Here is a 23,277-nt window from a genome sequence, read left to right on the forward strand (position 1 = left end):
ACAGTACCTCATTGTTCATACACCTCACTATCTTTATCCTAACCACAACTACTTCTCATTTGAAGGTAAAGAATATAAATAAATCCATGGCACAGCCATAGGCACCCTCCTATGGCAACCTTTTTGTGGGCCATCTAGAGGACACCTTCCTAGCCTCCCAGAACACCAAACCCCTAGTCTGGTTCAGGTTATTGATGATACCTTCATGATCTGGGCTCAGGGCCAAGACACCCTATCTTTGTTCCTTTGCAACCTCAATACCTTCTCTCCCATCCGCTTCACGTTGTTCTCCTTAACCCAGCGTGCCACCTTTCTTGATGTTGACCTCCTTCCCTCTGATGGCTCCATCCCCACCTCTGTCCACATTAAACCTGCTTTTTGACAGCTGTCATCCTTCCCATATGGCATGGCTATCTGAGGATGGTGTATCTGCAGTGATAAAAACTCCCTTGCTCAATATGCTGAGGTTCTCAATGAGGCCTTCACAGACAGACACTACCCCATACCTAGCCTGCAAACAAAGCTTCAGCGTTAGTTTTTCATGTTTATATTAGTTCTTTCATAGATAGCAAATTATGCAATAATGGTGGCAAAAAGAATAATTGTCGTAAAAAAAGTGTGAAGTGAGCTCTTCAGCAATTTCTCACATAATCGACTTCACTACGGAAAAGTCAAAGTACTCGACGGAACTTGTATTCAGCCAGGTAACCAATGAAATGTTCAGTGCACAGCAGTGAAACTCACTATCGTGCTTGTCAGAAATATTCAGCTGCTGCAATTTAAGCTATGCTCTTAGGATCCTGCCTAACCACACGCACAGAAAAACAGCAAAAAATTTTTGATGTCCAGCAATATAAGTGAAACTGTACATATTATTGCGCCATATTTTCCCAAATTCAAAGTTCACTGCCAGTCCACTCTAAGTGCTACTATGGTCTCAGTTTCTGTATCATAGCATGGGCATCACACTTCTTATATTTGGTGTTCTGTGTTGAGAAACTATTATGCTGTATTTGGTGAATTCGTATTTATTCTTTTATAATACCAAACTGTGCAGTGTACTTGACACTGCGCATTAAAGATCTTTCCAAAATTGGTTGTTTTGTAGCTGGGAGTGACAAGAAGTACTACACCAGCATATAACACCTTTACCATTCAAACGAGTGTTACGTCGTACAGCTCCGAGGGAAAGTATATTATCACTTTATAAGGAAAAAATACTTTCACTTGAGGTATAGCGTAATGTCACTCAGAAAAAAGTGCGTGTTCAACCCCAAAAAAAAAGTGTGTTCTGAACTGGTAAATCTGGGAAATTTTTTTCTTGTCGACGTATACACCCCGGTCCAGGATTGTTGGGTTTGTGGATTTTGGGGAGCATGTAGAAGGTGGGCATCATAGGGGTGAGGATGGAAATTGCTTCAGGGAAGAGATTCTGGGAAGGGCCTACGGCTTTGAGCAGGAATTGGAGGTTGTGTTGGACTTTTGGAAAGGGATCAGTCTGACAGAGTTTATAGTTGGAGGAATCACATAATTTGAGGGAGCCTTCTGTCAAGTACTCACTGCAATTCATACCAACAGTGGTGGAAGCTTTGTCTGCAGGCAGGATGATCAGGTCAGGATTTGTTTTGAGGTTATGTATTGCTATTCTTTCTCCTACTGAAAGGTTGGTGTTCTGAGGAAGGGACCTGGGGAAGGATGATGGGGCTAAGCTGGAAGTAAGGAATTCCTGGAAGGTAACCGGCATGTGGTTGTGTGTGTGTGTGTGTGTGTGGGGGGGGGGGGGGGGGGATCACGGTTGGGTGGTGGTGTGAACTGGAAGAGGTGGGGTTCAGTTTTGGAATTGGGGTGGTTTTGGTTGTGGTGGCAAAGAATTGCTTCCATTGCATGGATCAGAAGAAGGAGCGTGGGTCTTAGACACGTCCAGGATGGTTAAATTTGGGTGCAGGGCTGAAGTTGACACCTTTGGATAGGACTGATACTTCTGTGGAGCTGTGGGTTTTGGTGGGAGGGTTAACAATAGTGTTACAGGAATGTTTTGGCCCTAGATTTGATGCAGAGTTAGTAGGCAGAGTTTAGCTTCTATGAGGGGTGGTCGGGGAGGATCTTTGTAGGTATGGTTGAATAGTGAAGCCCCGAGACAGCAGTAGGATGTCAGCAAGTTGGATAACTTGAGGTGGTGTCTGGAATGCTCCTCCAGGTGCTGGAGAGCAAGAGATTCAATTTCAGGAAAGCATTCCAGACACCACCTCCATAAGTTATACAATCTGCTGAATCCTACTACCGCCTTGGGGCATCACTTTCCAACCCGTCATATCCACAGTGTTCCTCCCCATTCACCCCTCGTAGAAGCTAAACCCTACCCAGCTGCCCTTTTCAACTTGCCACATTCCCTGAAACTTCTTACCTACTTTCCACCACATCCAGAGTCAAAACATTCCCGTAACACTGTTGTTAGCCTTCCCATCAAAACCCACAGCTCCACAGACATTTTAGTCCGATCCAAAGGCCTCACTTTTAACCCTACACCCAAAGTTAATCACAGTGGACTTGCCAAAGACCTACTCTCCTTTTCCCAGTCCTTGCAATGGAAGCACTTCTTTGCCACCAATCCCCCCAACCAAAACTATCCTAATTCCAACATTCCAGTTCATACCACCATCCAACCGTGATCCGCAGGTTAAGGTTCCACCACTGTTGTTATGAATTGCAGTGACTACCTGCCAGAAGGCATCCTAAAATTATATGACTCCTCCGCCTATAAATTCTGCCAGAGTAATCCCATCCCAGAAGTCCAACATAATGTCCAATCCCTGCTAAAGCCTTCGGTACCACCCAGAACCTCTCTCCTGAACCCATTTCCGTCCCGACCCCTGTGACACCCTGCACATCTAACTTCTACAAGCTCCCCAAAATCCACAAACCTAACAATCGTGGGTGGTCCACTGTGGCTGGTTATTGTGCCCCCACTGAAGAATTTCAGCACTCATTGACTAACACCTCCAATCAACTGTCTGTAATCTTGCCTCCCACATCAAAGACACCAACCACTTCCCTCACTGACTTGCCACCATCCCCATTCCTTCACCTCCCAGATCCCTACTCGTAACAGTTGACACCACCTCCCTATACACCCACATCCCTCACACCCATGGTATTACTGCAACTGAACACTACCTTACCCAACGTCCTTCGAACTCCAAACCCACTACCTCATTATTCATACATTTTACTAACTTTATCCCAAGCCACAACTACTTCTCATTTGAAGGGAAGGTATCTAAACAAATCTGGGGCACAACCATGGGCATCCACATGGGAACTTACTATGACAACCTTTTTAAGGGCCATCCAGAGGAAGACCTCCCTAGCCTCACAAAACACCAAACTCCTTGTCTGATTCATGTTCATCGATGATATCTTCACAATCTGGACTCGGGCAAGACACCATATCTTCATTCCTGCACAACCTCAACACTGTCTCTCCCATTTTCAGGTGATCCTCCTCAACCCAGCATGCCACCTTCCTATATGTTGACCACCTCCTCTCTGATGGCTCCATCCGCACCTCTGTCCACACTAAACCCACCAATCACCAACAGTGTGCGCATTTCGACAGGTGCCATCCCTTTGACACCAAAACATCTCTCCCATACAACCTGGCCGCCCAGAGACAGTGTATCTATAGTGTCAATAACTCCTTTGCTCAGTGTACTGAGGATCTCATCAAGGAGACGGACTATTCCCTTGGCCTAGTCCACAAATAGATCTCCCGTGCCACTTCCCATCACACACTCAATCCTCCCACCACCCCCAAGAACCAGCCACAAAGAGTGCCCACTTTGTCACCCAGACGGGAGCAACTGAACCACATTCTTCTCCAGGGCTTTGATTACCTATCATCATGCCCTGAAATGAGGGACATCCCACTTGAAACATTTCTCAACCCTCCTAAAGTGGTATTCTATCACCCACCCAACCTCCACAACATTCTAATCTATCCCTATGCCATTCACAATCCCAACCCCTTTCCACAAGAATCATATCCCTGTGAAAGACCCAGGTGCAAAACCCAGTACTTCCTATTCCAGTCCTCTCTCAGGTTTTTCCTACCCCATCAGGGACTGGGCCACCTGTGAAAGCAGCCATGTCATTTACCAGATCTGATGCAACCTTTGCACAGTTTTTTATATTTCTATATTGCTATGACTAACAACCAGCAGTCCAGCAGCATGAATGGCCACCGCCAAACTGTGGCCAAGGGCAAAGTAGGTCAATTTGTGCCACAACGTGCAACTGAAGATGACATACTTGATTTCAATAGCTACTTCACTACCTGAGCCATCTGGATCCTTCTCTCCATCACCAGCTTTTATGAACTGCACAGATGGGAGATATCCTTACAACACATCCTCTGCTCCTGTAACTATTCTGGCCTCAACGTATGGTAACATACTGTCCAAACAACTTCCACTCAACAGTTTTCACCCTTTTTGTCCTATCATCTCCTTTCCATTCTCGTCTCTCACACTGTTCATTTGCTGCCCTGTGCCAATGCACTCACCCATCTTTCCTCACTTCTCTCCTTTTACGCTCTTTCCTTCCCCACCTCCTGACAACGCGCCTTTTGGCATTCTATTCCTTGCACGCTCCACAAGAAAGCGTTCATCTGTCTTCCCACCTATACACTACTATCCGTTCACCTTCTTCTCTTGATTGTTGCTTGTGTCCCACATGATAGCTGCACTCCAGTGCGGTCATGAGTTGTTTATGAGGTGCGCTTGCTTGTGTGTATGAATGGTGTGTGTTGCTCTTTTGCTGATGAAGCCTGTGACCGAAAGGTTTACATAAATGTCTTTTAATTGTGCCTGTCTGCAACTTAACATGTCTTCTTTACAGTAAATAGCAATCAGTCTTTTCTTACATAGTTGATATATATGTAAGTTAATAATTCCTAATTCTTATATGGAATAGGAGTTGTCAAGGAGAAACTTTCCCAGATTGTTTTAAAATTTTGCTTTCCTTTCTGCAAAAAAGTTTTGTTGTAGCATTGTGCACCATTTCTTGCTCTAAAGATGACCTTAAGGTGGTGTAATGAATGTCATTTTTCCTTCAGGTATTGCAATTATGTACATCATTGTTCCTTTTGAAATATAGTGGATTATTTATAACAAACTTCTTGAGGGAATAAAGATGCTGTGAAGCAGTAGTCAGAATGCCCACTTAAATGGATGTCTACAAGATGATCGTGGGTGAGCACCACACATTATTTTTACAGCACCTTTTGTGCTGTGGAGACTTCCTTTCTTTAAGATGAGTTGGCCCAGAATGTTATTCAATATGACATTACTGAATGAAAATAAGCAAAATATATCAACTCCCTGATTTTTCTGTCCCCAAAATTTGCAACCATTCTAAGCACAAATGTGGATGAACTAAGTTGTTTTAGGAGTACCAAAATATGTTTTTTCAAATTTAAATTCTCGTCAATATAGATACCTAATAATTCTGAAGTATTCACCCTCTATATTATTTCCTTGCCATGTGCTACATTCAACTAGATGAGTGGAACTGATTATGCTGAGCCGTTTAAAATTGAGGGTGAGACCATTCACAGAAAATCAGTCTATGATACTTTAAGAACTTTGTTTACCATTTCTTCTGTTTCTGTATGTATACTTATATTGATTATGATACTAATGTCATCTGCAAAAAGAATTATTTCTGCTTGTTGTATATTAGATGAAATATTGTTTACATATTTGAGAGCCTACATGATTTCTCTCCAGTCAGAACTATGTCCCCAGAATATATATCGGTTGAATTAATAAGTACAACCTTTTGCATTCTTTTGACTAGATACATTGTCTGTTGGTTTTCTATATCATTAATTCCATAAAACTTCCATTTATCTAGGAGAGTACTGTGATTCACATAGTCAACTGCCTTAGCTAGGTTACAGAAAATACCAATCGGCATTATTTTATTATTTAATGCTTGTAAAATCTGGTGAGTGAACATGTAAATGGCATTCTCAGTAGAGCAACCTGAAACCCAAAGGATGTCTTGCTGAGAATATTATTGTTGCTGAAAAGCTCTCCGTCTTCAGGCCACAAGTGGCCCATAGGGACCATCCGACTGCCGTGTCATCGTCGGCTGAGGATGGGGGTAGGAGGGACGTGTGGTCAGCACACCGCTCTCCTGGTTGTTATGATGGTTTTCTTTGGCTGGAGCCGCTACTACTCGGGTGAGTAGCTCCACAATTGGCATCACAAGGCTGAGTGCACCCCGAAAAATGGCAGCGCATGGCAGCCCAGATGGTCACCCATCCAAGTGCCGGCCACGGCTGACAGCGCTTAACTTGTAATCTGATGGGAACCGGTGTATCCACTGTGGCAAGGCTGTTTCGGAAAATGATGTCGGCACTGAAACAGGTTGGTAGTGATTGACATCCCTCTTATCTTTCTTAAAGAGGGTTTTAACAATGGTATATTTCAATCTCTCTGAAAAAATGCCTTGAGTTTATGGTGCATTATATATTTTGGATAAGACCAGGTTTATTATAGGGGAATAAATATTTAGTTCTCTCTTGGAAACACAATTAATTTTTCAGAGAATGTATAATGTTCTTAATTTTAGAAGGAGAAGCTGGTGATGCAGTCATATAATTGAATTTTATGAGTTACCTTTTCAACATACCGCTGTGATTTTTATCTTGAAATGTTTGTCTTTATGCTTTCTACTATTGTCAAGGAATGATTATTAAACACATTTGCTACCTATGACTCATAATATAGTCCTTCCATGCAGTTCATGAGTGATGTTACCTTGTTCTGTGGCTGGTTGTGCTGTCTCTCATTTCACTATATTCCATATAGCCTTAAATCTGTTGTTGGAATTACTGCTTTCTGACATTGTGTGCATATTCTTTGATTTTTTTAAATAATCTTTCTTAGTAATTCTGAGCAGTTTTTTTTAAAAAAAGTGAGCAACTACTGTGGGATCCCTACTTGTTCTTGTCAAAAGACACGTCTCTCTTTTTCTTTCACAAGATACTTTAATCTCTCTAGTGATCCATGTGTGTGGTGTTGTTTTTTTTTTTTTGTTTTTTTTTTTTTTTTTTTTTTTTACGTGGTTGTTTAGTGTCCTTTCTGATTAGCTTATTTGGAAAGCTTTTTCAAATTATGATATGAATTTATCATGAAATAGATAAAATTTTGTATTAGCATTTGGTTCATTATAAATTTAATCCCAGGTCATCTCCTGTAAATTATTCTTAAAAAACATTTGTCTTTAATTATTCTAACTGATTTCCACTGAGGAGAATCCATAAGGTAAAGCACTACGTTATTTATCCTAACTAACTGACCATCATGGTCAGAGACAGCATTTGTTATTGGGTAAGCAGTTTTCTTCTTGCTTTGAGCCCCACCAAAGAGATTTATCAATTAAGGTCCTAATGTCTTTGTACACCCATGTTGGAGAGTTAATTACAGAGATCAAATGGTAGAATCCTTACTTTTCCATGCTATTTTTCCTATCAGAATCCTTTAGAAAATCTACACTGAGACCACCACAGAATATTGACTGCTTGCTGCTGCCTGACAAATGGAACATTCAGGAATCTAGATTCTTTGTAAACAGTTCAAAATTTCCCAGTGGGGGTCGATAAATAGTTAAAATTAAAAGTGAACAACTTTTCAATATTAATTCACAAGCACACAGTTCTGAGTTAATGTGGTGCTCAGACTGGTTCAGGATGTCAGTCTTCTCAGAGCTCTCTAAATTTTTGAAACAGACCAGAAGCTCTTCCCCTTATTACTCAGTTCTCTACTATTTTGATGAAATAAGTTAACCTTACTTTTCTGTGCATTCTTAAGCAATCTGTGAGACTTCTCTATTATTTCCTCTTCTTTCAAAACAAGATGCCTGAATTCTGATTTTAACCTAAAAAGGCACCTCTCTGACACCAGCAAGCACAGGAATCTTGCTATGTGACATGGTTGCCACCCGTGTTATCTGCAAGAAGCTCAGCCAAACTATCTTTCTCTCTCCTATTCAGGTGTAGGCGATGTCTAGTATACCTCCATCTTCCAACTGTCGCAACAGGTACTGCACCCATATGAGATTTAATTTCAGTCAGCAGCAGCCTGCTCAACTGAGTGTCCACACAGCTCACAGCACTATTAACCCAGGGTCGGTCAAGGCACTGCAGAATATCCACAAAACTTATACGCCTGGGGTTTGATGTGTGTATTTGGTACCTATTTGTGTAAAAATACATTTTCAAAAATGCAAAATATAAAATCTTATTATAGGTTAGCTTTAACAGATGAACATTTGCAGTCAATTTTGAAGGTAGGGGGTATTAGCTTTAATTCCCAATTTGTTGAAATGTTATCTTTAAAAAAATTTCATTAGCCACACGAGTAAAATTGTGTTTCACACAACAATTGTGTCTACTGAGTGTTTTTACTGTGCTGTATTTTTATCAATATATTTGTGAAAACTTGTTTTTCCCGTGTTTAGTAAATGTACCTCAACAAACTCTATCATGGCCTGCTGAGTATAAAATAAATAATATTTGGGCCTTTACAAAAAACCTTGATTGACCCCTGGTCTAAGTGGTGAGCATCATGGTGATAAAACCATCTTGTGATGATGAAACCTGCCAGTCTCCTGCTGTCCACTAATGTGCTCCTAACAAACTCAATCAGGTGAATGTAGTACAGAGTGTAACATCATGTTACAATATCAACAGATATCTAGTACACACTATTACACTAACACTTTATCTTGGCAGTTTTAGGTAGGAGTTGGTGTGATCTACGGTTACTAAGGATACCAAGTAATTTTTGCACCTAAACAACTACATTTACGATGCTGCCAACTCTAGCAAATGATTGCACTGTAGTCATCAGTGAATGCTTAATGTATTTTGCTTTGTGCTGTGCGCTGCTCACTGTTTTTTCTTATTCTGCAGTGAATTAAGAAACTAATCATGGTCCATGACAGGGTTTGAGTACCACCCTTACAACTCCCTAGAGGATCGGCAATCTCTGTGACCATTATGCCAGTCTTGCTTTAGGAGCACAGAACACAGACTTATGCTACCAGGCCTGTGAGAGGGAGGCAGGGCTTGTTTGCCTGCTCCACTCCTCTCCCCTCAGATTAATGTTTGCACTGTGGGTGGTGGCCACAATATAGTGTGAGCACTGTGCTCACTGTGATGTGATTTATAATCGGCAGGGACAGGAAAAAATTATTTTATGGTTAATTTTGATGTTATTATTTGCATTCTTTTCCCTCAGTTGTTTTATTAATTTCACTGCCTTTTTTTTTTTTTTTTTAATCATAAGTTCCTTATTTGTGTCTTACTTAATTATTTTTCAGTATCATGTTGAAAATGAAGATACACCTATCAATTACATTTATGTGCTTGGTGAGTAGAATTTTTATCTACCCAATTACACCTATCTATTACATTGTATTTATTGACATTACAGAACACATTTATTGAAATCACTGCAAAAAAGCAGCCATTTACAGTAAATCTAATCAGTTAAAGGAGGAAAAACTCTGAAATCACACACCATTGAAAAGTTCTTAAGAAGAAAGTATTGTCATAACATGAAAGTTCTCTTCTGAAACATTATGTTGCCAATATGTCAGCACTTCAATACCGAGTGGAAACAGCTGCCTATAATCTAAATTTGCCTTCAGCACAACCAAAGGTTTTTCCCAACTTCCACATTTGTTGCTGGTGTGGAAAGTTGCTTTTTTCGCTAAATTAAGAAAGAGTTTGTGCCTGTTTAGAATATCTAAATGGCTGCAACCAGCCATTCGAGTTACCCTAAATGACCCCTTGCCATGTTGGCAGTAATAGAGTTCATCATTATTATCCCGTGACAGACACGAACCTATGACTGTGAATACAAGACTTGCACAGTTCTATGAAGACAAAGGTTGCTATCCTACTTGGAAGATGCAGTCCAATGCATTTTAGTTCTTTTCCTTCACCTTTGCCTGAAGTATTTGTCCCATCATGTCTTTTAGCTGTTTCCTGGTGTCATCACCAAGCATTCCTCTTCACAACACTTGGTGCGGTGACTGATGGGGCATTTCCTATTTAAAATTACTCCCATCAGCCACTACGTTGAGGTCAACTTGGACTGAACTACAATTTAAGTTCCTCCATTCAGTTGTATGTGACAGCTGCGATGTTTGCATGTCCTGTGCTGTGATTTACTGATAGAAGCAAAACAGAGTAGATGCCATGTTTATTTATGTGTTTGCAAAAATAAAGTGCCGCATTTTATGGTTTTCATTTTTATAATTATTTTTGGAGTTCCATGGAAGTAGGTTCACATCACATAATAGTTTGTTATACAGGAAATGAACTGGCATTTTAAGATTATACATATACTTCAGCCTTCAGGAAAAAAGAAACCAAAATCCAATTTCAACATTCAACAGCTATGAGTTGTGAATATTAATAAACTGCTGTCCTCCAGTTTATAACATTTCATAAAAAATCGATGTTTAGCCTTATTTTGCTACAAATTGCTGATTTCACATTTTGTTTTTGTGAAATTTTCCTTGTCGCTAAAGTCAGCTACTACTGGCATCAGATTCAAGCCATACAGAATAATGAATTTCTGCATAACATTGTGTTAATTATGTTACTGCCTACTGAGTTTGGTAAACATAAAAAAGTAGTTAACTGTTGTAAAAATGTAATATATAAAGCAGCAAATAACTAAAATACATAAAAAATGAGTGGTGCTTCTTCAGAAGTGGAAACAATCTCATGGTATTCCATTGATATTATTTTCAATTCTCTTGCAAAATCGTTGTGACAGATACAACAGATGATTGATCAGTTTAGACTACCTTTCTGCACACTCTGAAATGATAAATATCCTGATCAAAGTAATTTTCACCCCTTACCCAATTGTAATAACAGCTAATTCTTATTGATGCAAAAGCTCATTCCTTTGCCTCATTCCTTTGAAAGACTCTAGTGAAAGACCTGACCCATTCTATGCACCGCTTGTTGTTATAATAATGTTGGTGGCATATCCTCAGAATCTACCATGCCTTATACCAGATTTACTGAACCCAATGCACAGCTCCATGCATAACTGTAACAATGAACAAACTGTTCAGTCAGTAGACATGAGGGCAAGAGGAAAATGTACTGCCCCATTTCAAGAGCCAAGAATGCCCTGATTGTTTTCTGTACTCCATTTGTTGGTCCACTGACTCTGTTTAGCATATTGCAGAGAGTAAATGCTTTTCCTGGGAAGCCTGCAAATTATCCCTTTGTGGTTGCCACAAATTGTTTTCCAGCCACGAATTCCTTTATATATGGGATTAGATGGAAATCAGGTCACCAGACCTGATGATTGGGATGAATGTTCCAACAAACTTCATTTTCATGTTGCCAGTGCATGGGCAAGCACATTATCCTGATGAAACACATAATTATTGTTTGCAGTTCAGCTATCATTTATTTTTCATCCATTTGGTTCAAAAGACTTGTATAGCATTCAGAAATTATTTTGCTCAAGAAAACACTAGAATAAGTTTTTGAAGGTGAAATATTATTTACTGCCCCCCACCCCTCGCTGTTTTCATTTAGTGATATGAACAGATGAGATGGATGCTCTAGTCATCTAGACTAATAAATATTAAGCAGAAAATAAATTGGTTTCTTTTTACCTAGCTTTCAGTCTGCATTCAACAAATGTGGCACCCATTTTGCACAAAAACTATTGCAGTTTGTTTGGTTGAAAAATGTTCCATGGTTATTTTTCTGATATGTCATCAACTATATCACACATAAAGTTTTGAATATGGCTGCATGGTCAGCGATCATTCACAAATTAAAGTTAAAGCAATTACAGTCCTCGGTTGTAAAAATTAAGTCTTTTGACCTGGTTTCGGCACTTCTATGAGTGCCTTCATCAGAAATTAAACAATCAAATTGGCCTATAACATAAGTACAGAACTACTGAAATTTTTTTTTTTACATATAGAATTGTAAGTACTGACTAACAGTTCAAGAACGAAAGCTTTATCACTTGATATTTACTTTATATGTGACATGTAAGTGCTGTTTCTTTCTTGTACTGTCAGTCAGTACTTACACTTTTACATAAAAAAATTTCCCATAGTTTCGCACTTATGTTATAGGCCAATTTGATTGTTTAATTTCTGATGAAGGCACTTGTAGAAGTGCCAAAAGTAGGTAAAAAGACTTAATTTTTGCGACCGAGGACTGTAATTGCATAGATATTTAATTACTGGTCACCTAATGCCAGATTGTGCACTGTATGGTTTGTATTCATTAGCAAATGCAATTTTCAGATGTCCTACATATGGATAACATTCAAGAGAAGTAAGCCCAAGGCCCAACCTACTCCACGTTTATTACTTGTTGAAAATGAAGGAGCAGACCCACTATAAACTGTTACCACCCAAAACAAAGAATTTGTTATGTGTAATATTCTGTTTTCTCTGTTTCAATGAAAAATCATATAACACAAGTACCTTAAGAAGTGGTACAAACAAAACAATTCCATATGCCCAAGTTGATACTTGACACACATTATTACCGAGCTAGGTAACACTCTGGTAATGGAATGGACTTGCATTCGAGAGGACAGAAGTTTAAATTCCCATCCAACTATACACATTTAGGTACTCCATGTATTCCCTAAATTGCTTCAGGCAGCTGAAGGCTCTGAAATGTTCATCTAGGGCAGCTGAGAATACTTTCATGATACACAATCATCTTGCCACTGTTCTGATGAAATATAATGAGAGCTGTAGCACGATTTATGAGTGTTGTTCAACAATTAATATCTCACAATTTTTAACTCGGAATACAATTACTACGAGTTATAATTTGGTAATCATATCAGCCAACATTTCTATCATTTTCATCATGTTCTATGGCCTTGTGTGTTGTACAAGAGTATGTATTCCCTGTTGTTAAAAGTTCTTGGTCTGTGGTCGTAGACATGTTTTCACTGCATGAATTACAAAGGTAGTGAATCCTTAGGGTGGTCCAAATAGACGGAGGGTCTAGGGCACCAAGTCGGAACAAGATATCTGTTGCATTATTTTTAGACCATCCATATCAGAAATGGTTCTTGAGATTCTTTACAGTCTTCACATATGCCTCTGAATTAATGGTTGTCTCTTTTGGCAACATGTCATCATGACTTTGCTGTAGAGGGAGATGCCTTTACTTCTTTTCTGGTGTGCCACTCTGGTGACCACTTTTTTGTTTCTAGCTCAAAGTGATGCCTCCAGATTTTATCAACTATAATTGTCTGTGACAGAAATATCTCTTCCTTCATTTCAAACTGCTGCAACAGCTACAAAATGGCTTTTCTTTGGATCTGATGGTCTGTTGTGAGTATTCATGGAACTCATGTTAAGCACACCTTCAAATATCAAACAGTGTCAAATACTGCACAGACTTTCAATGCTGACTGACAGCTTTCCAATAGCACCTTCACAACTCACCACACTGAGAGCAGTATTCTGGTTGATAGTGGAACTCAAGTTTCTGCACTTCCTGATGCTTCCACTCTCTTTACTTATCACCCAACAGTACTTTCAACTGCATCAATTACCATACACTGCACACAATTGTTTATGGATGTTAACAATGGTTTATTTTTCTGCAAGCTATAGTTATCCACTGAGAATACAACCCCTCCCCCTCCCCCCCCCCCCCCCCCCCCGTCTTCCCCCCCACACACACACTCTTTCCAAAGGAAAAGTACCATTGTGTCAAAAGAGAATGAAAAAGCTTTCCAAGTAGGTGGCTGGCTGAATTCGCCCTTCCGGGCCTCAGCCAACTGTATCATACGACTATTTTGTATACAGATGCATTTAGTTGAGCACTTAAGTTGACCAGATTTGCAAGACAATTCTTAGTCAAGAACAGAAGCTCCATAAGGCAAAGAATACACAGTATATTTAAATCGTAGACAGTCATCTTACGGCAAAGGATGGAATACTATCTGAAATCTTCAACATGTAGATCACCAGTCTCACATGACAAAGCATCAAATGCGTGTTGTGTTCTACAAAGATTTTTTTATTTATTTAATTAACAAAGCATAAAAACAAACAGGACATCCACATTTGAGAATATATGTAATGAACATTCTTTAAAATTTTGATTATGTCATCGCCCCCCCCCCCCCCCCCCCCCCCCAACCAGTAAAAATTTTAAGTTATATGCAGGAGGCTACAACACCATATGCAACACTGCAACATTCACTTTACCAGTGTTTTACCAAACAAAGTACCTTGTGAAACAACAACCTCTTATAAATCTGCAAACAAGTCTGCTTCAGATAATTATGCTGTGCTTGGCTTGTGCCTGAAGTCCTTGAGATACTTGTAGTGGTGTTGTGGGATATATTTTAATTGGCAGGTTCCACACCATTGTCTCTATGTCCAATGATGCAGGGCCCTGCCATACATTACGATCTGTGAGATTCTTTCCAGTGACAAGACTGTTGTCACAGGAAGGGCACGTCACGAACTCAAAGTGTAACCTCCATCGAAGTGACACTGAAACAGTATAGGACTGTGTTAATATAATTTGAAAGTAAGACATACATGATAATTAATATTTTAGTATACACAGTACCACAAATTAAACTGGCATATTTCATATTTACCTAATTCAGTGGAAAATGCGGGCGTGATATGTAGTGGAATGGGTAGAATCATTTGTGAACATTTCAAACTCAAACACATTTCATGATATTTATTGTATGATACAACAGCAGGACCATATCTGACCATTCGTCTACATGATGGAGCAATCTCTTCTTCACTCTGTAGCATCACTGAAAACTGAAGGTACATATAAACATGACTACAATAGCAACAATAAGATGAAAAATAATTTTAACTGTTTTCTATAACATTTTCAGCAACATGCTGTCCAACATCTCGTTACAAGTTAAATAAAAATCAGTCCACAAACCTGAACACATGGCACAGTTGAATCTGTGAAATCGAAGGTGCCAACAATATCTTCACCAAGTTTGTAAGCTTGCTTGAACAAGCAGAATCTAACCACTTTTCCTTTTGCATTTGTAATATTATAAAAATTTGGACTTCTCCTTGCTGTGACATTCTGAAAGACAGTGAATTGTATTGCAGGGATTATTTTTATCTATTTTATATTCAGTTAGTAATTTATATTCATATACAGATTCAACAAAAACAGTGTCGCTGATATTAAAAACATTGGATTTTAATAGAACAATGAAACAGGTTGTTTTATTCATGGAAATGCGACTGCAAACAGTGTGCAAGTCATCAACAAAATTTGAGAATGGAGCAGTCAGTTTCCCTGGGATAGATTTTAAAATAGCTCAGGGCTCAGTTAGGAAGAAATAGAAATCTGTACTAAAAATAAAGAGAGAGAGAGAGAGAGAGAGAGAGAGAGAGAGAGAAAGAAGGTTTATACACATAAATGCTATAGCTTCCATTACATTCCATGAGCACAGTGGAAAATTCAGAACTGAAAGAGATGTCAGGCTTCTACATCACCAAAATTATTCTTAGAGTCTGCAAATGAACTTTCCAAGTCCTTAAACAGAAAAAGTGAAGAATGAATGTTTTTCAATGGAACAGTTACACAGCACCTTCATTTTGCTAATGACACTGTTTGGCCTAGTGCATATAAATTTCAACTACTAAAGGAAGAACTTCATATGGAAAGCCTGAAAATCAATTGCAATAAGACTAAAATTATTTGTAACTATAATATCAGTTTCCAAAACTAAGTTTCCAATGATTTTTTATTTTTTTTTATTTTTATTTTTTTTTTTTTTATCAATGACAATCAGAAATGGACTTTTAACATGAAAATTATTTTAAAAGTGTAGGATTTTTCAGGCACTGGAGAGACACGTGTCAGAAATTATGAGGAAAGATAGGAAACTACAAAAAAGGTCAGAGAACAGATTGCAGTGAAAGACATCTGTATGAGGGACAGTGACACTTTCAACTATCAGCTGAAAAAATTGAAGTTCCACAGGTGCATATCTGCATGCACTTCCAGTGCACACTGAACTACTCCACCCCTCCACCCACTACAGTACCGAAGTGCACCCCTAAAGGAGCCAAAACAAAACGGTTAAGTCCCTCGATAAAGTGAAGTGTCGAACAATAAATCGTTTTCTACATTTGAAGGGAACACCGCTGTAACAAGCCATGCTTAACTGCTGTAAGTGTATGCTAAATACGCATTATAATATGACACAGCATTCAGCTGCTGTGAAAGCTTCCAGTGTGGTCATAGAAGTCTGAATAACAAAGAACCAAGTGGCTAACCATTTCTCTATGAAGAACCAGGATGGGATTGTGAAATGGAGGACTGGTCCTCGAATACTGTTGTATAACAATTGAGAGTGAGTCAGTCACGGATCACTTGTCAACATTTTACACGACATTTTTAACACGATAAATGTCTTTGCAAACTTGGTTTCATGACTGCTCACACTCATTCAAAAAGCCCACTGAAATGAGACAGCAGCGGAAACATTGCAGCTGTGTTAACCAATCTGGATGATTTCTTTAGCTGCCAATCACCATTGTTGATTACTGGATGTATCACTGTCATCAACACTAAAATGAAATGATCATATTGTATTACTGATCAAAGGTGAAGATCCAACCATCATCAGGCAAGGTGATGCAGAGTGCTTTTTGGGACTGCCTTGATGTGATGCCAAACCATCACAGCAGGATAAAACTGGAATTTTTTTAATGTGGTTACAGGAGGCCATCAAGACAATGTGTTGCAAGAATCTGTCCAAGGGGGTGATTTTACTCCATGACATTGCCCTTGCTCATTCTGCACATAATGCGCGCGCGCGCACACACACACACACACACACACACACACACACACACACACACACACACACACACACACACACACCACTTTTTTGGGCTATCAAATTTTGACCAGCCACCATATTCTCCTGACAGGGACCCAGCAACTTGTTCCTCTTTCTGCAGATGAAGAAACCTATTGTGTGTCAGTTATTTCCAGAATTATTGATGATGTTATTTCTGAAGTTAATTTTTTTCTGAACAACCACAATGCGTAATTCTACAATCAAGGTCTTGACTAAGTCATCCATTTTTGGGAAAAAGTGTCACATTAAAGGGTGAATATGTTGAGTAGGCAAGTTTCATATTCCCAGCATGATTTTCTTTTTTCGAGGTGACATTTAAATTGTTAAAATAACTCCATTTATTGGTGACTGATTGGGAGATGGGTACATGACGTGCAGGAGTAACATGTAACTGAAATCTGTAAGGCATGGATAAGTGTGGAGGTGGATTTTACACAGTAATGGATGATGTTATTAACTCTTCTCCAAACTGTTTTCTCATCTCTCTCCCTCCATGGTGTAAACCCTAGGTAATAGTGTAAGTAAATGAACACTAAAAACATGGAAGAATGTCATATGAACTGATGAATCAAAACACACATCAAAGACAGAGTATCAGTTCACTGAAAACCACATGAGGCAATGCAGCTTGCTTGGCATCAGGGCACTCTTCTGGAAGGTCATGGATGTATTCTCATGTTGGGAATGTTTACAGAGATGAAATGAGGTCTCTGATATGAAGGGCTTATTTCAATAGTGGTACAAGTCCATTTTTGTTCATTTTGAGATACAGAGTCTTAAAGTTAAATAAGTGCTGAAAAATCTGCAGTTGAGGTACCAGAAATACTCAAGCATATGGCTTCTTGCTAGAGATGAACCCTTCTTTCTGTTTGTTTGGATCATTAATGTTAGAAGCATTATAGGCAGAAAAATGGAGCTAATGGATTTGTACCACTATTGAAATAAGCCGTTCATATGTCAAGCCATTGTCTCTCACCATCTGCCTGTCTGCCAGCAGCAAGTCATAAGCAACCAGTTCAGTCATCAACACAAGGCTCTATCTGGTCCCTCCAGTATTGTATCAGCTTGGCTTGATGACATAAGAGTGCTTGTGTGTGGTTCCTTCACCCTCCACAATGTCATCTGACCTTAATTGTACAGAAGACATTTGGGATGCACAAGGTGCATCCAGAAAGTAAGTTTCTCTAATTCTTTTAAAAAACAAGGACAACAAAGTTAGATGAATGAATTTATTGGCAACAGGTACAGCAATATTTGAGCTATTTTTCAACATAGTCACCAAAAGAACTGTCATATCATGGGATCAACTTTTGTATTCCTGTGTTGTAGACGTCTGCCTCTTGTGAATGGAACCAGCACATGACAGTCGTCTTCACCTCTTCATTGGTCTAATGGGGTGTTCACTTTTTCACCTCTGGACAGAAAGTCAATGAGCAGAAGGCTCTCCCTGTTTCAGAACACCATGCACATCACTTTCTGCATCAACACAATCTCTTTGAATTTCATACTGACAAGATATCCACTGTGACATCAGTGTATTGACTGCTGCTTAGTTTCCGGTGTCAAGTGAGAACCTCCAAAGTGTTTTGTTTTGTGCTCGGGTGTCAGGTTTTTCGGCACCCACATGGCACACAATTTCTTGAACAGCAGGTGCTTAGTGACAATTTCATGCAACAAGGATGACGATATCTGTGGAAAATGGCTGCTGAGCTCCTAATTGTCAAGAGATGGTTTTCCAGGATATGCTGCCGTCCCAGCTCAAGCAGGCGATCATTGATGAGGGATAGTTGCCCAATGTGCTCTTCATCATGGACACTTTGTTGACTTTCAGAAACGTGCCCCACCAGTTATGGGCCATCATGATGTTCTGCTCATAGACCTGACAGAGCTGATGATGAATTTCGATGGGTGCAATGTTTTGTGCATTAAGGAACCTTATCAATGACCGAATCTTGCAGATGGCGAGAGAATGAGTAAGATATGTCAATTCGGGGCACTGCTGCCGCAGTACTGGCACCAGGCAGGACCTGTCTGGCCGGCATTTGATTGTCATGTCAGACGTTTGTTGCACATGTGAAATTTTCCCTGCTAAATACGTCTACATTAAAGGAAACAACATCGGCAAACTTAGTTTCTGGATGTGCCCCGTCCTTTTAGACCTTTGACCAACCTCCACAAGTCGTAGCCAGCTTTTGAGAAACAATACTCAGGACTGCTGGCCATGAGAAGAATGAGAAATAAGTCTAACACTGAAATTTGAAATGTGAACATCTTAGTTATAACAAAAAATCAGGTAATGCACTTAACCTGGCAAGACAAATATAGGAGAGAGATAGAAAATGAAATATTTCAATAAGTTAACCTTATCCAACAACAAATATAAAAATGAATAAGAATAGGAAAATATTATGACATTTATAATAAAAACTATTTGAAATGAAACTTATAAGGAAGCAAGAATGACTGTTCATCATTCTTAAAAGGTAACTGGGCCATAGTGTTGCTAAAACTGAATTTTGTGTTTCATCTTTGTAAAACAACACAATTAATCATTTATCAGACATAGCTAGACAGTCTAGATTTCACATGAGACTCTGTTTCTGATTCTTCAGTTCGTGTTTTACTTCTGACATTGGTGGTCAAGGTACACCCCCCCCCCCCCCGCCCAAAAAAAAACAGCTTTTTGAAATGGCCATATGCTTGGGCTGTAAAGGGTCCAGTTACTCCAAATTTATTTATTTATTTATTTATTCATTCATTCATTTTGTACAGCTCTTCCTCAGGGATCTTTCCTAATGGAGACCACTTCTGGTAACTCTCTTCTTAACTATGCTGATCCATCTCTTCCTTGGTCTTTTCCTATTTACAGTCTTTTCAAGACTTTTTTAGTATCCTGGTTTCTTCCAACCATTTCATATGACTACATCTTAATTAGATTGGTGGAGTTTTCACAGTACATTGAGTTTTACACCTGCACTCATTCTGTTGCTTTCATTCCTTATCTTATCCTTTTTTTGTTCACCTCAGCACAGTTCTAACAACTTCTTTTCAGCAGCTTGGATTTGGTTATTCTCTCCCTGTCAGATGGCAGGTCTCCAGTGAGTAGGTCAAAATGGGAATAAAGAAGATACTGCCTTGTGTGGTACCTGGCTGTCACAAAGGTGCCACCATACTTAATTTTAAAATTGGGCAGCTTTGTGTGTACAATTTAGAGCTTAATTTTGAGTTAAGCTTTTACAATCTATTAAACTGTCCAAGTATATGAAATGCTGCAGTTTTTCAAGGATCTTCCATCTAGCTATAACTTGTGCTATCGTCCTTGTTTACTTACCTTCATGGCTACGCTACTGTACCTGATTCACTGACTTTGAGACCAACTACTCAAAGCTATTCTTCAATATATAAAGTTTTTCTTGGCCTTCATTTCCATTTCCTCCACCTCATATTAACATCAGTGAACAACACTGTTTTCAATTCAGGCCCATACTGCTTCTTTATCCTTTTCATGATATCATTCATCACAATGATGAAGAGCAGTGGAGACAAAGCACTACCCTGCTGGACCCCATGTTTGGTCTCAAACCATTCACTTATTCCATTTCCTACTCGAACACAGCATCTTCACTTTATCAATCAGTGCCTTGGGTAAATTTCTTCTCTCTAGGCAGTCCCAGATTTTGGATTTTGATACAATGCCATAGGCTTTCTTTGTGTCTAGGAAGATTAATGTGATGAAATGTATTCACAGTTGTGAATATGGACAATCGTTAGCTGTCTAATGGAATGACAACAATGAAAATTTGTGCTGGACTGGAACTCAAACTCTGATTTTCCACTTGTCGCCTTACCATTAGGCTATTTAACCACAACTCGTGACCAGACTCCAAGTTCCACATGTCACTTGTGATAAACGAGAAATGTTCGTTTGAGTTCTGGTCTGGACAAACTTCCATTTTCACCATTTCATTACACAGCTAATGGTTGTCCTTATTCACACTAGATGATGTGAAAAGTGGAAGTAAGTGTACCTGTGGTGCAGCAGTTTTCTGCAACATTCTTGCATAGCATTAAAACATTATGTTAATGGGACACAAGCTAAGGGGCTCACATTATGAAGAAGAAATGGTAAATTTAACCTGAACAATGCAGAAAAACGGATTTGTCCTGTCATCAGATGCACTGGATTGTGGAGTGTTACATCAAAAATCAGATTGGATTTCTTCATTCAGCAAATGACATTCACTTTCTATAAAGTATTGAACATTCTCATTGTGATTGTGCCAACCCACGGCCACTGCTAAAGAACTAAATCTGAAGGGGAAAGCCAGGATAAACTGTGATGAAATCTCTTTTTCCCATGACTCTTCTAACACTTGGCTTGATGGAGCAGCTGACATCAAAAGCAAATGTAAGTCTAATTCTTCTCGGCAAGAAATCATTAGTCTTATTGTGTTTGACAGCTGATTATAAAGCAATGCACATGCAATGTGCATTTAAAGGAGAGTATGTAATGGAAAACTAGATTGGCACGAGATATCTACACAGACTGCAATGTCAGCAGTTAACAACATTGGATGGAGACTACACAATTTTTCAACTAGTTCAGAGACGTTCATAGACCGCAGCATTAATAATTTATGATGGATACACGACCCATTTCAAGTAAACTGATCCGGATAGCCCAGCAACATAAAGTTATTATTATGAAGCTGCCACCTCACAGTGATCATGTTTAAAACCCCTCAATGTTTTACTGCTACACTCATCTGTCTATACCATAAAAGCTCTGGCATTGGTTATAACATAAATACTGAAGTAAGAGTGAATTCTGTGTGTAACTTGCTTGTCTAGAGGCACAAATACCCAAAAACAGACTAACAAAGCTTATCTGGAGTACAGACATTGGATCCAGTTACCCCCAAGTCTTGACGTAACTGAGACCAAATGAAGATAATTTTTTTAACCCTGGCATTCAGAGAGCTTTTCAAATAAAAAATTTCAACCAGGAAGTTTCATTTTATAATAAAAGACTACTTTAACCATTATCTTGAATAAAACATAAGAAACACTAGAATTTAAAGTACACAACATTAAGTTCATGGAGTAAAATTGTGATTCAGTTACCCTGTGATCCTTATAGCACTTTTTTTTTAATTAGTGAATGCAACCTTAAAAATATGAAATCCACAAAGACAAACACACCCACAAAAACTGGCATGCTATTCAAAGCAGAACAAGTCTGAAATCATTGAAGCTGCTTATAGGTCCTTATAAATGTTATATTTCACTTTGGTAAATATTTACTTAGTGATTTTATATAGTACAAATCATAACAACCCACATATTTACTGCATCATTTCTTGCATTTCCGCAAGAAAAAAAATTTGAACTTATTGTCTCTTAAAAGTAATCACCAAATGAATAGTTTTACCTGAAGAACTTGCATTGCAAGAGTTAAAGGTGTATCTCTTCGTTGTGTCTCTAGAAATGGGTTACTTGGACTCAAATCCTCACTATCACCACAAGCCCCACTTTCAGGAAGACCTCGTTAGAAAAGATAAACAAAATTACTATGGATACATTCTAAGAGATGTTCTAAGGTAGAATGAAAATTTTAAATGGTTATGTACGTAATACACTAATGAGAGGAAATTGGTGTGTTACAGTTGTGAATAAAATAACTGAGAGTTTAGCAACTTAAAACTACACTACACAGTAGACTTTTAACTCTTATAAATTAAAAATTAAATTGGCCTTTGAATTAAACATAACAGATCTCACAATGACTGGGATTTTAATAAAACACAAACAAAAACAATAAAATGTATTTAAAAATAGAATATTACACTCTAACAAAATTCCTCACATTACTTGTCTCTTCATACGAACAGAATGAGAAGAGTTACTGCTGCTACATTCAGCACAAATAACCTGTACTATCCACGTCACAAGTGCACAATGAGACCACAAAGCATATATAAAAATAGAATTTCCTCCTCTTCTAAATCCAGTGTTAAATTCACCTCTTCTAAATGAAAAGTTAAATGCACCGAAATAAAGAACACTGCTTTGAACCACCAAGCTTCTTACAAAATAATTTATGGCAGGTTGTATACATTAGAGTTTACATAAACACATGAACTTCACTATTAGTTGTAAATATCATTAAAAATTGATGTATTGGAATCTGAGTGAAAAGTACAAGTCCTGTAAAATAACTCTGTATGATTTCAGTTTTGAGGAATAAATAATTTGCTGATTTTTGCCATATCAAAATATTACTTCAAAAGTCAACAGGTAATGAAAGTAT

General features: G+C 38.7%; 1 protein-coding gene across 3 annotated transcripts in view; it reads right to left on the reverse strand.

Moving 5' to 3' along the window:
• Positions 1 to 14,225: 14,225 nt before the first annotated feature.
• LOC126469905 (RAB6A-GEF complex partner protein 2) overlaps positions 14,226 to 23,277 on the reverse strand; it is an 82,673-nt gene continuing 73,621 nt past the window's right edge. For all 3 annotated transcript variants that reach the window (XM_050097259.1, XM_050097278.1, XM_050097268.1), the window contains exons 5-8: positions 22,399 to 22,511; positions 15,020 to 15,172; positions 14,709 to 14,886; positions 14,226 to 14,598 (exon numbers count right to left, since the gene is read on the reverse strand). In XM_050097259.1, the coding sequence (XP_049953216.1) occupies positions 14,375 to 14,598; positions 14,709 to 14,886; positions 15,020 to 15,172; positions 22,399 to 22,511 (668 nt within the window). In that variant the 3' untranslated portion in view covers positions 14,226 to 14,374. The remainder of the gene's footprint in view (positions 14,599 to 14,708; positions 14,887 to 15,019; positions 15,173 to 22,398; positions 22,512 to 23,277) is intronic.

This window comes from Schistocerca serialis, chromosome 1 (assembly GCF_023864345.2).
Source record: "Schistocerca serialis cubense isolate TAMUIC-IGC-003099 chromosome 1, iqSchSeri2.2, whole genome shotgun sequence".
Taxonomy (NCBI): Eukaryota; Metazoa; Arthropoda; class Insecta; order Orthoptera; family Acrididae; genus Schistocerca; species Schistocerca serialis.